Raw genomic sequence first — 13,946 nt, 5'->3', positions numbered from 1 at the left:
GGTATTTGCTGACTCATGAATAAATGCCGCCATTGTTGTGCAGTGTGAAAATGTGTACGTAATTCACGAGCGGCGCTGAAGAGCCTTTTTTTTTTCCTCCGTCCCCCGCCACACTGGACATCTCTGTGCTGAAACATGGCCTGTGTGTGTTTATGGCTGTTTCACTTTCAGCACCGAAATGAGGTTCGACACAGGGAGTCTGACATTTTGCTTCTTAGCAGGCAATTTAGCGTCATTTTTGGCCGTTTGCAGTCGTCTTTCGAAGACAAACTACTCCTACGTTTTCCCCCTCTGATCACTACCAGATTTCAAGCACGTACACTAGACAGATGGGGAAACGCTAGATTGAGAAGAATTAGAGATTTGGTCATTGCGTGTGGGCGGAACGTAGCAGTCAGGTTTGATGGCTGACCATAAAACACGTAACTTTAATAACGCTGCTCATTGATTTTTTTTAATGCTGCCATTTTCACTTAGTAACATGAAGTTTAGTTGCCATGCCGATCATGTATTGACCTACACAAACGTATTGAGAAGCCTTGACCAATAATACACAGGAAGTCTAACATTTTACTTCAAATTGATTGATAATTGTGATTTTCTTGTTTACAGTGATGCTTCAAATGATTTGAAAATTCTGCCCCCAAACCCAGTTTCATGTAGCAGCATGAAATTTGGTAGACATGTTTAACATGAGTAGACCAACAAAAAAGTCTCAAGAAGCCATGCCCAAAAATAGACATGAAGTCTGCCATTTTGATTAAAATTGACCGTTATTATATCATTTAGGTAATTTTTAGGGTTTCTTTGCATGTTTGAAAATAAAGTCCCCAAAGCCAACTTCACTTACCAAAATGAAATTTGGTGGACATGTCCGTCATGAGTAGACCTCCAAAAAAGTCTCAAGAAGTCATGCCCAAAAATACACATGAAGTCTGCCATTTTGCTTTAAATGAGCCATTGTCAAGTTATTTTGGTCATTGCCACTGATCCTTCAAATTATTTGAAAATTCTGCCCTCAAACCCAGTTTCATGTAGCAGCATGAAATTTGGTAGACATGTTTAACATGAGTAGACCAACAAAAAAGTCTCAATAAGCCATGCCCAAAAATAGACATGAAGTCTGCCATTTTGATTAAAATTGACCGTTATTATGTCATTTAGGTAATTTTTAGGGTTTCTTTGCATGTTTGAAAATAAAGTCCCCAAAGCCAACTTCACTTACCAAAATGAAATTTGGTGGACATGTCCGTCATGAGTAGACCTCCAAAAAAGTCTCAAGAAGTCATGCCCAAAAATACACATGAAGTCTGCCATTTTGCTTTAAATGAGCCATTGGCAAGTTATTTTGGTCATTGCCACTGATCCTTCAAATGATTTGAAAATTCTGCCCCCAAACCCAGTTTCACGTAGCAGCATGAAATTTGGTAGACATGTTTAACATGAGTAGACCAACAAAAAAGTCTCAATAAGCCATGCCCAAAAATAGACATGAAGTCTGCCATTTTGATTAAAATTGACCGTTATTATGTCATTTAGGTAATTTTTAGGGTTTCTTTGCATGTTTGAAAATAAAGTCCCCAAAGCCAACTTCACTTACCAAAATGAAATTTGGTGGACATGTCCGTCATGAGTAGACCTCCAAAAAAGTCTCAAGAAGTCATGCCCAAAAATACACATGAAGTCTGCCATTTTGCTTTAAATGAGCCATTGTCAAGTTATTTTGGTCATTGCCACTGATCCTTCAAATTATTTGAAAATTCTGCCCTCAAACCCAGTTTCATGTAGCAGCATGAAATTTGGTAGACATGTTTAACATGAGTAGACCAACAAAAAAGTCTCAATAAGCCATGCCCAAAAATAGACATGAAGTCTGCCATTTTGATTAAAATTGACCGTTATTATGTCATTTAGGTAATTTTTAGGGTTTCTTTGCATGTTTGAAAATAAAGTCCCCAAAGCCAACTTCACTTACCAAAATGAAATTTGGTGGACATGTCCGTCATGAGTAGACCTCCAAAAAAGTCTCAAGAAGTCATGCCCAAAAATACACATGAAGTCTGCCATTTTGCTTTAAATGAGCCATTGTCAAGTTATTTTGGTCATTGCCACTGATCCTTCAAGTGTTTTGAAAATTCAGCCCCCCAAGCCAGTTTTGCTTAGCAACATGAAATTTGGTAGGCATGTCAATCATGAGTACACCCACAAAAAAGTCTCAAGAAGCCTCGAGCGATAACACACAGAAATGTCCTTCTATGTGTGGGTTAACCCACCAGCTGGTCGTCCTCCCACAAGTGTCGCCGAGGCCTGCTGACTCATGCTGGTTTGGTGAAGGGCAAGCATGTGGGCGAGCAAAACAAAAGAAAAATCAGCATCAGTGAAGGAAGGAAGTCATTACCTCCTCTCTCTATTTCACTCTCTCTCTCTCTCTCTCTCATGTGACACCTGCTCTCCAAGTGGGACTTTAATTGTGTTCTTATTGACTGCACAGTGCTGATAGAGAAGCTCGGCCTGCAGCCAAACAAGGCGTGTTTGTACAGTTTGTAAAGGTTTATTAAGGGGAGGACATCATGACATGCATGAACACACCAAACACAATGTTGATTTCGGGAATGACGGCCACTATTTTTCTGTGCCTCTCGTATCCTGCCCTGTCCAATTCATATCTATCCATCTGTAATGCACTACCTGAAAAGTCTCCAGTTAGCTTCAAAATGCTGTTAACTGGAACGTGTACAAGGACGTACATAACATGGCCTTCTATTCAGGTCAGCTGCTGCCGAAGTCCAAAGGCCTTTTCACACTGCACTTCTGTCTGTCCTGACCTGCCTTTTCCTGCCCGAGCCATCATATATCCCATTTCTCCCCTCTTGACATTTCCTGTCCCATCCTATCCTGTGCTATTGCATCCATATTGACTCACATTTTCCCTACTGTCATGTTTCGTCGTCACCTACCTACCTTTTATCTTATCCTGCCCTGTTTTTCTGGCCTGTCCTATCCTACCTTGTTCTGTCCCAAGCATAATTTCTTGCATTTTTCCCTCCCGTTATTTCCTGTCTCATTTTGTTTCATCCCGTCCTGTTTTCACCCATCTATAACAAGTCCCTCCTCTCCCATCCTGTCCTGGCCTGTTCTGCCCTTCCCTGTCCTGTCCCATCCATACCCTCTCCTATTGTCCCTGCTGTCAAGTCCTTTTATCCCCAATTCATATCTCCCATTTTTCTCTCCCATCCTGTCTTGTCCTTTCCTGCCCTATCTCTTTTTCCCCTGCCTTTTCCTGTCCTGTCCAGTTCTGACTTGTCCTGTCTCAGCCTTCATATCTAACAACTCCCATTTTTCCCTGCCGTCATTTCCTGTTCCATCCAGTCACATTTCCCACCTTGTCCCGTTCTGACCCATCCATAACTACTCCCATTGACCCTCCCTGTCCAATCCTGTCCTCTCTTGTCATGTCCTGCCTTGTCCTGTCTCATCCATATTATCTCCTTTTTTCCCTACTGTTGTATTCTTTTATCCCCAATCCCATTTTTCTAGCCCAACCTGTCCTGTCCTGTCCTATCTTGTCCTCCCCTTTCCTGTGCTGTCCTGACCTGTCCTGTCTTTCATACCCAGCAACAGCATCGCAGCATCAGCCGTCTGCGCCTTCAACCTGAGCGCCATTACACGCGCCTTCAACGGGCCATTCCGCTCCCAGGAGAACCCTCGCTCCACCTGGATGCCCACCCCCAACCCCATCAGCAACTTCCAGGTCAGTCTCACTCTGACTATCACTACTCACACCCGCAAGAGGACAGGACAGGACAGGACAAACACGTTTTGAATCTCCCTCCTCCACGGTCAGTGCGGCACCATCGAGGACGAGGGTCCGAACGAGGGTCTGACAGAGCGCAGCCTGCAGGACGCCCAGCGCCTCTTCCTGATGAACGAGGTGGTGCAGCCCGAGTCGGTGGACCCGCTGGTCATGCAGGACGACGTGCGCTTCTCCCACCTGGCCGTGGACATCGTGCAGGGCATGGACACGCTCTACCACGTCATGTACATCGGCACCGGTCAGTGCAGATAAATCCTTACAGAGCACAGTCCAAATAATCTGCAGAGTCAGGAACGATTTTGTATTTTTTATGCAGAATATGGCAGCATCCTGAAGGCGCTGGCCACGTCCAACAAGAACCTGCAAGGATGCTACTTGGAGGAGATGGAGCTCCTCCCACCCGGCGTGCGCCAGCCAATCCTGAGCTTGCAGATCCTGCACAGCGACCGATCGCTATTTGTGGGCCTCAGCGACCGAGTGCTGAAGATCCCCCTGGAAAGATGCTCCACATACCGCACTGAAACGTGAGTCCACAGTCTCCACTTTGCTGCATTTTGTTCCACAATCTCCATTTAGCTGCATTGCGATACATCATAGCCTCTTCTTTGCTGTGGTATTACATTCCACAGTCTCTGATTTTGCTGAAGTATGACACTCTACATTCTCTATTTTACTTTATTATGATCCACAATCTCCACTTGGCTGCATTATTTCACTCCACAGCCTCCTCTTTCCTTTACTATTGCACTCTACTGTCTTCACTACCAATGTATGTTATGCCATAGTCTCCATTTTGCTGTAATGTATTATTTTCCACAGATTCCACTTTGCTTTAATATAATATTTACTTTACTGATCCATAGTCTCCACTTTTTTTCACTCTGCTCCCCAGTGTCCACATTATAGTCCACAGTCACCACTTTGCAAAATTATTATTACTATTATGTTCCACTGTCTCAACTTTTGCTACTTTATATGATATCCACTTTGCGCTCTATGCTCCACTTTTATGCAGCGCTCGATTGTCTTTCCGCCCTTCGTCTCCTCTCAGATAAAACGTGTCTCCCAAGTCATAAATACAGGACGTCCTGTTTCTCTTCCACTTGTGTTGTTTGTTAGCATGCATCGTTTCGCAAGCTGATGCGTTCAAGGTGGCGTGTATTCCTCCGGTTTCCCGCAGTGGTGCTTTGAAGGCGACCATGACTAGACGTGGCTCATCCAAGGAGGGAAGCCGGTCGAGGCTGCTTCTCCTCTGTTCTGTTCTCCGTTGGCAGTTAATTCCGCTCAATGCGCCGCCGCCGCCTTATAGCGGCTGATTAAAAACGTCCTCCGCCAGGATTAATTAGCCACCTAAAAAAAGTATTTTCTTTGTTTCGTAGACACGTTAGGAGGTGGATGTTTTGGGGCGGCTCAGCTTCCTTGTATTGAAAATCCAAATATGATTATTGTTACTATTATTATTATTACTATTAGTGTTGTGGTTGTATGTGTGTTTAGTGTTATTTAAATGAAGGAAAACCTGTTAAAGTTGTCATTCACCTTGTACCGCTCACCTCCATTTTCACAACCATAGACCTCGGATGCCGCCACAGTGACGACATCAAGGCAATCTGATTTGTCAGTTGAGGAAGCGCTTTGTTCTGGCCTTACAGTGACGTCGCTGCATTTGATCTTTGTCAGTGGAGATAAGTGGGGGGAAAATACTACCTTAGTAGTCTGTTTACGTTAGCATCTTGCTAACGTTCTAGCTAATGTTATGCTAGCACTTTTATGTCACAATAGGCGTTCCTTTTTTTGGATTTTGGTTAGGCGTACTAACATAAACATGCGCGCGCCAACACACATACACACACTTTTTCTTTAGCCTTGCTTCGACGTTGTAAATCAGCTGGTCTTTGGTGAAGCAACATGTGGCTCATTAGCCATATTTTGCTCGTTAACAAGTGTACATTTGTCATCATGAGTCGGCTCCTTGTTTAGTACGAGTATCTGATGCAGCTGATGACCTTGCATCATGAATTCCTTGCACTATCCAATTTCTTCTCTTTTTTTCCACACATTGTGTGTTAGTTTTCTCCTCCTCCTCCCATCCATCAGCTATTGCTAATATTAGCCATGCCATCGTTTTTCTGTTTCATTTTTTTTTTGTTTTTTTTTCGTCGCCGGAGCTTCGGCGAGCTGTCAAAATGTCCACCGGCGCGAAGAGTGGAGTTGACGGACACGTTGACACCAGTCAGGAGTGAGGAAAAGTGTCAGAGTGAGAGGTCTGCAGCTGGAGGGGATCTTCGTATTCCTCTCACTGCCGACATCTCATTAGATCAACTGCCTGACACCTGTGTGTGTGCGTGCTTGTGTGTGTATATGTGTGTGTATGTGTCAGAGGTGGCAAAAGTATCGACTTTTTGTACTTAAGCAGATGTACAAATTCATACTGTAAAAACAGACGGTGGTAAAAGTAGAAGTCCCGATTTTTACTGTCAATTATATAGTATAATTATTATTTTTTTTTTAACCAACACAAAAACTTCTCTCTTAGTGTGTTTGCATGACATTAGCGGTGAAGCCGCGTGCTTGTGGCGTAGCTGTTAGCTGTGCGCGCTAAGTGGCGGCGTCGCGCGTTAGTGGCGGGTGTCGGTGTGAGCATCCCGCGAGCAAATTCAATTAAGTGAAAGTGCTTTTAATGCCTCGCTCCTTTCTCTTATTGATCCACTCGCTAGCTAGCGTTTCGCTCATCCATCTTGTTTTTTGGTTACGCTGCTAAACCTTTTCAACAGCAGGTGATATGTAGCCTTTTACTGATTGCCTGCTGCGCCCTGTGTGTGCGTGTGTGTCTGAGTGCGCGTGTGTATGTATTGTCCTCTATTTACGGTGATTAGGTTTGACCCAGCCACTTGGCACCTGGAGCTAATGGTGCCGCACCGTCCTCCGCCTGTCTCGCTAACTCACCCTGAGAGCTGATTTACTTTAGCCGCAACACGCTAGCTTAGCTGCATTGCCTGCAATCGCGCATTAGCATCACTAGTTTAGCGGCTATGTTGCCTTTCTTGCAGTAACTCACAATTTTTTTTTATTTTTTTTTTTATTAATGGATCAAGCCGTTTTACATAATCTCCGTAGTGTCCACTTGGCTGCATTGTTATACTCCACAGTGTCCAATTTGCTGCAATAATACAGTCCAAAGTATCCATGTTGCTGAAGACATTATACTCCCTGTATTACACTCCATAGTCTCCATTTTGTTGCTTTGCCACATTACACTCCATAGTGTCCACATTGCTGCATTTTACACTTGAACATTTTCTCTTTTGTTCCTTTTGCTATGATCCACAGTGTCTGTTTAGCTTTGGCATTACACTCCACAGTCTCTATATTGCTGCAACATTTTTACTCCACAATCTCCACTTTACTGGAGAATTCTCCTCTCTGTCCACTTTGCTGCATTTTATTCCACAGTCTCTATATTGCTACAGTATTTGACTCCCATAGTCTCACTTTGCTGCATTATACTCTACAGTCTCCTTTTTGATGCAATATTACACTCTACTGCGCCGCAGTCTCCCCTTGGCTCTAGTATCGTAAAACTTTGATGGTCTAAATATTAGAAAATAATAGCAAGAATAGTAGATAATAATAATAATAATAATAATAATAATAATAATAATAATAATAAATGTGAACATTAATTTTTTTAGAAAAAGGACTATTCTTAAATAATACAAGCAAATAAAAAAATAAAAAATATGATTCTTTGCTTTAGTGCCAAGGTCACCAAATAATTACACAGGGAAGCTTTTCTATTCAATTAAATGTGTTGCATTATGCCCGGAATAATACCTGAATGTACTTACTGCCTTGGTGGAGGTATGCGTTTCTATGTGAGTGCCACCGTGTGTATCAGCGTGGTGTCAGCGCCGTGTCCTAATTGGCTGGCAGCAGTGTTGCGTCACACACGTCGCGGCCGACTGGAGGCTGCTCGTCACTCCTCAGCTGCTGCCCCGGGGAAGAAGCCTCGCCGCCGGGGGAGAAGCTGAGCCTGTCAGCATGTTCGTCCCCAGGGAGGGCGGGAGGGCGGGAGTGCGGGAGTGCGTGTCATAATATTCCCCAGCGTTTATCGGCCGTGCCGATCATCGGCGCAATTAATCGCGCGCACGCCAGTCTTTTACGCCATCCGCCGTAAAAGCAGACAGCGTTTTTTTTACGACAAACGATCAGATGCGACAATTACGCCACCAGACAATCCGGACGATTTATGTCCGCAGATGTGTCGTTTTGTGGGCCCGGTGGCCTGTTTAACATTGAAGTCACGTTAGTGAAGCAGCATGTGGCTCTTTGCCCAGAGTTGTTTTCATACGCCTGTAAACGATTTTATGTCAGAGGATCTTGTATACGGCATTGCGTGCATGTACGCCTCTTCTTCGCGGGGAATTAACTTTTACCGCGTGGGCATGTCTTGTAAACAAAAATGAGAATGTCATTAAATTAGGGAGTGCTTTATGTGTCCATTTTCGCTGGGCAGTCGCCGAGTGGGGTCTGAATTCGTCTATTGTGCTAACCCTCAAAAGTAGGATACATATTGGGTAGAAAAATACACAAATATAAAAAATATATAATATTATTTTTAGAAGTACAGTATTACAAATAAATCTAAACATTTGTAAAACTTGCATTTGATAAAATATAAAACCAAATAATAAAAAATTGGATAAAAAACACGAAACCATTAGATTTATATATTGCACAAGAAAATGCATAAAATGATGAAATAATACAAAAAATTTAAAATAAAATATTAGCTAAAAAAACAAAACAATAAAAGGGAGAAAATACAATAATAATATAACAAAAAGATGATTAAATATAAAAAAAAAAGACAATTTTATGACAAATTCTTTAAAAATATTATAACAAAATATGATAAAACAAAATACAAGATAAAATTACATTTGATTAAAAATACAAAGGACATACAGGACATCCATTTGAAATAGTAATACTGTCTTAAGTTTTCAAAATCAATTTCAAGTACAGTGGTTGTAATGTATGAAAAAGGCTGACTGCTGTGCTCGAAGAGAGAGCGAAAAGCTTTGACTTTGACTGGTGCTCATAGTTCCGAGCAGTTGATCTGCAAATGATAGATCCTTGGTGAAATCACGCCGTCGACCTTGAGCCGCTGAATCGCACCATTAGACGCGGCCGCCTGCTGTCGCTTCATTCCTACCTGATGGCCCCTTTTAATGGAGGGTGGCGCAGACAGGAAGTGCTGCGAAGGCAGACAGGAAGTGAAGCTAACGAGCCGCTCCAGTCATCCTTTACATCAGACTCCTCATTAGCGGCTAAACATTCAATTAGCCGCCATTACAGCTGCTTCACTGCACCTTATGAATATTTGACTGGGTGATGTAGCGTATCTGCTAACTGTATCTGCTAAATGTGGGTTTGTTATTTATGTGACTTCACAGCTCTGATGTCATCAGGAAGTAACCAAGCGACCAATCATATTGCTGTGATGTCATGCTGGTTGTCTTACTGGGGTTTCTAACGTGACCCTGAATGTAGCATTGTTTCAAAGTTCAGCCCCCGAAGCTGGTTTCATTTAGCCACATGAGATTTGGTCTATTATGAGTAGACCCACCAAAAAGTCTCAAGAAGTCATAGCGAGAAAGACACAGTAAATCTCTACTCACTCTAACAACACTTTTTAACTAGCTTTTTTTTTGCCCTCAGTTTCTGAATCATTTGCAATTGCGCCTCCTGCAGGCTGTGTTTGGAGGCCCGGGATCCATATTGCGGTTGGGACATGCGACAGCGGCGCTGCACTACGCTGGAGGACAGCACCAACATGAGCCAGTGGAAGCAGAACATCACAGCATGTCCGGTAAGTCCAAGACCACAAAGTGTCTCATTATTTTAGTTTCCCAAATATGACTGACGCCCGCCTGTGGATTTTTGGTGTCCAGATGCAGAACCAGACCACGCACGGCGCCTTCGGAGACTGGACGGCGTGGCAGGCGTGCAACAACGATGACGGCGTCGACGGCGTCAGCTCGTGTTTGTGTCGGTCCAGGTCATGCGACAGCCCGGCCCCTCGCTGCGGGGGCAGGAAGTGCGACGGCGCCACCATCGAGGTGGCCAACTGCTCCAGGTGGACGAAAGAGAAATGTTTTATCAATGTGGCGAATGAATGCGTAAGAACTACACGCTCTCCAGCCCACAACATTTGTTGCAATGATGCAGACTTTTTCTCTTTATTCATTATTCATTTTTATTGTTTTTCGAATGTATTTATTTGAACACATAAATAATTGAATAAAAAGTATTAGTAAAATTATCAATTTTACATTTTTACAGTATTTAGATTTTTTTTAAATTAATTATAAGTTTAATTTACTAATTAAACAACCATAGTTGTTGAGTTTTTATTATTTCATATTCATTTATATTATTTTTATTATTATTTATTATGTTTTGTTGTCTTTATTTTTATTATATTCCAGAATTTATCATTATTCCTTAAATGATGTGTTCACTGACTTATTGTAAATACTAAAATTTGCTTCCTTAAAAAAATGTTTTATAAAATATGTTTCCATTTTTCCTTTAAATTTTTTTTTAATTTTGTTTCTTGATTACCTTACTGTAAATACAAAAAAATGTAAAGAAATATTCGTAAATTTTAATGGAATAATACTTTTTTTTTACTGTTTTTAATTCATATATCTCATCAAATAATTTGATATTTATTATTTATATTGAATTTTAATTTTAATAACTGACTAATTGGAAATAAAGTGAAAAAATGGTAAAATAAACGATTTTACATGTACTTAAAAAAAATTGTTGAATAATTGATAAATTAGTTATAATCCACTTAATTAAGAGTAATCTAATAAACAGGAGCATCAAATACAAATTTATTATTAAAATTAACTTTTTTTCTTTAATTTTGCATTTTTAATAGATTATTAAAATTTATTTATTAATTTTTCTTCATTTATTCCATGAAATAATTTGTAAATGAATGTATTGTAGATGCAAACAATCATATTTTACACACACACAACTTTATATATGAATGATGTATCCCATCTTTTGGCTTTACAGCTCAAATGCGATCCTTGAGCACAAACGTTTTAGCCAATTCTGTCCTAATGGGATCCTGTTGTTTGTGTGCATCGCCATAGAAACGGAGGCTGGACGCCCTGGTCGTCATGGGGACAGTGCAGCACAAGCTGCGGCACGGGATTCGAACTGCGCCAGCGCTCCTGCAACAACCCGGCACCGCGGCACGGAGGTCGCGTCTGCGTGGGGGCCAGCCGTGACGAGAGGTAAGGAACAAACTCTTCTGTGGTGGATATGAAAAGTCTACACACCCCTATTCAGATGCCAGCAAGTTATTATGATTGCATCATATGATTCATCTGATTTATAACCCGCACAACTCAATTGAAAACTTAAGAAATCATTTGGAGAGGGGAAGTAAAAATAAACAACTGAGATAGTGTGGTTGCACAAGTGTGCACACCCTCTTGTAACTGTGCGTGTTCAGAAATAACCTGTAACATTTAAACTTCTTGCTAACCAGACAGTTGAGCAGGTTTGTGCAGACTTATTGGTGTAAGTGGTGTTAAATCACCTAACCATTGAAAAACAGGAAAAAAATGGCGGAATGTTACCAGAATAAGGTTGTATTTTTTGGTAGGAAATAAATAAATAAATAAGTAAATAAATAAATACAATTTAAATAAATTTTTTAAAAAGGCTTCAAAGTTTTCCCCCTCCCCAAATTGTTTTTTAAATAAAATGAAATTTTACCAGAATATTCTTTTTTTATTTGTAATCCTCCCCAAAATGATTTTTGAAGATAAATGCTTTTTTTCTTTATTTTTTTGTTGCAATCCTACTTGAGTAAACTTGTATTTTTTATTTATTTTTTGATAAATTGTCATTATCTTGCAAAAGGAAGTCTTTTTTTTCCCAAGGCAATATTTTTTGCGAGTCATCATTTTACATGAATGAAGTCATTTCAAGATGAAAAGTTTGTAATCTTATAAGGATCTTTTTTTTTCAAGATTTTTGAAAATCATAATTTTTCAAGAAAAAGGTTTTTAAAAAATTACAAGAAAAAGCTTGTTAAATTAAACATACGCTTAAATTGTAATTGTTTGAGGAAAAATGTAGTATATTATAAAAAAAATTGAAAAAAACTATATTGTAATTTATATCGCACTTAATCGTACTTGTCATAGTTTTAAAAAAATCAATAAGAATATTCATAACATTAAAAGGACAGTCATAGTTTTTACCCCAAAAAATATTTTTTCAAGAATTTATTTTTATAAATTTGCAAGAATCTTTTTAGACTTAATCAATATTTTTCTAGAATAAGGCCATATATTTTCCCCAACAGCCTACACATTTTATTTGAGATCAAAGTCAAATGTTTCCGTTAGAAAGTCGTAATCATCCCAAATCATTGTGGCGCCCTCTTATCAGGTTCTGTAACGAGGCAGTCTCGTGCCCCCAGCCGGTCCTGTGGTCCCCGTGGGGCTCGTGGACCAAGTGCAGCAGCGAGTGCAGCGGCGGCGTGCACTCGCGGGTGCGCACCTGCGAGAACGGCAACAGCTGCCCGGGATGCGCCCTGGTAAGTAAGCGCCATCTCGCAATCAAATCGGACCTTAACGATGGTTACACTTTTGGAAACAAACATTGGAAGTTATGACATTTTCCAGGAGTACAAGGCGTGTAACTTGGAGGCGTGTCCGGAGGTGAAGCGGAACACGCCGTGGACGCCGTGGATGCCGGTCAACGTGACGCAGGGCGGCGCGCGGCAGGAGCAGCGCACCCGCTACATGTGCCGAGCTCGCCTGGCCGACCCGCACCAGATGCAGATGGGACGGCGCAAGCTGGAGACCAGATACTGCCCCAACGACGGCACCGCCGCCTGCGACACCGACGGTAAGCCAGCTGAAATGTGGTTTGTGATGGAGCCGGGGGTTCCAAATATTTTGGAACACAAAATAAATACAAATATTGCAAAAATAAATAAAAAATATTACAAAATACAAAAACATTCAAATAATTCACGACAAAAATACATTCTTGTATATAGAAATACGCTGTATATATTTTAAGTATGATATTGGAAATAAAAACATTGACAGTATAATAAATCCTAATATTTTGTTGAAAAAAATTAAAATAAAAGAATAAATTATTATTATTAAAAAATATGTTGTAACACAAAATAAATAAAAACATTACAAAATATAAATAAATAAAAATATTACAAAATATTAAAATAATTTATGCCAAGAATACATTCTTATATATAGAAATATGCTATTTTAGATATGATATTGGAATACAAACATCGACTGTATAATAAATAATATGCATAATATTTTGTTTTAAAAAATTTAATAATTCATTAATTAATTGTGGCTATTATTATTTAAAAATAAAAATAATGTGTACCTTAAAATGTGAAATTTTGAATGAAAATATTTACAAAAATGTTAATATAGTATATTGAAAAGCAAATGTCAGTATAAATAGATAATAAAATGTATTTATGGAATATATATATATGTATATGTTTATAATAATTTGAAAAATAATATTGATAAATAAAAATGTTCAACAGATTTAATTAAAGAGAAAAAAAATAATGAAAGAGCCCTGCATAAAAATAACGCTAGAAAAGAATGAAAATAATTTGACCATAGGGACATATTGAACCAAGGTTTGTCCTCTAATTAGCGTCAGGTGTGTCCCACACTAAACATGGACCAGAGGAAGTGAACAAAAGATTTGAGCATCCCGATTGGCTAACATGGCCTAACATACAATTTGGGGTATTAGCATCATGTAAAAATTAGATTTACTATACCGTGGATTGATATGTCGCACTTTTTTTTCGCTGTCAGCAATGAACCCTCATTGAACCAAAATGTAAAAAATAAATAAAATGAAAGCCCCAAAGGAGGTTCTCTGCTTGAAGGATTCATGATGTAAAAATTAAAAACAATATTAAGGAGTTTTTTTGTTGAAGGATTGACGATGGCAGCTCAACTTTGACGGAACGTTTTTTTTCCCGTGGCAACATATCTCCTGCTGTCAAGACAAATGTTAT

At 40.0% G+C, this 13,946-nt stretch overlaps 1 protein-coding gene across 3 annotated transcripts in view; it reads left to right on the top strand.

The window, feature by feature from the left end:
* The window catches only part of sema5ba (sema domain, seven thrombospondin repeats (type 1 and type 1-like), transmembrane domain (TM) and short cytoplasmic domain, (semaphorin) 5Ba), an 87,000-nt gene that overhangs the window by 59,498 nt on the left and 13,556 nt on the right, over nucleotides 1-13,946 (top strand). For all 3 annotated transcript variants that reach the window (XM_086090951.1, XM_086090950.1, XM_086090952.1), the window contains exons 9-16: nucleotides 3,616-3,751; nucleotides 3,845-4,052; nucleotides 4,131-4,338; nucleotides 9,572-9,689; nucleotides 9,772-9,956; nucleotides 10,996-11,139; nucleotides 12,308-12,455; nucleotides 12,544-12,769. In XM_086090951.1, coding sequence (XP_085947077.1) covers nucleotides 3,616-3,751; nucleotides 3,845-4,052; nucleotides 4,131-4,338; nucleotides 9,572-9,689; nucleotides 9,772-9,956; nucleotides 10,996-11,139; nucleotides 12,308-12,455; nucleotides 12,544-12,769 — 1,373 coding nt within the window. The remainder of the gene's footprint in view (nucleotides 1-3,615; nucleotides 3,752-3,844; nucleotides 4,053-4,130; nucleotides 4,339-9,571; nucleotides 9,690-9,771; nucleotides 9,957-10,995; nucleotides 11,140-12,307; nucleotides 12,456-12,543; nucleotides 12,770-13,946) is intronic.

Source organism: Leptonotus elevatus, chromosome 12 (assembly GCF_054856555.1).
Source record: "Leptonotus elevatus isolate MCC_2025b chromosome 12, RoL_Lele_1.0, whole genome shotgun sequence".
Classification (NCBI taxonomy): Eukaryota; Metazoa; Chordata; class Actinopteri; order Syngnathiformes; family Syngnathidae; genus Leptonotus; species Leptonotus elevatus.
The sequence above is the reverse complement of the archived record's forward strand: the minus strand, read 5'-3'. Positions and strand labels throughout refer to the sequence as shown.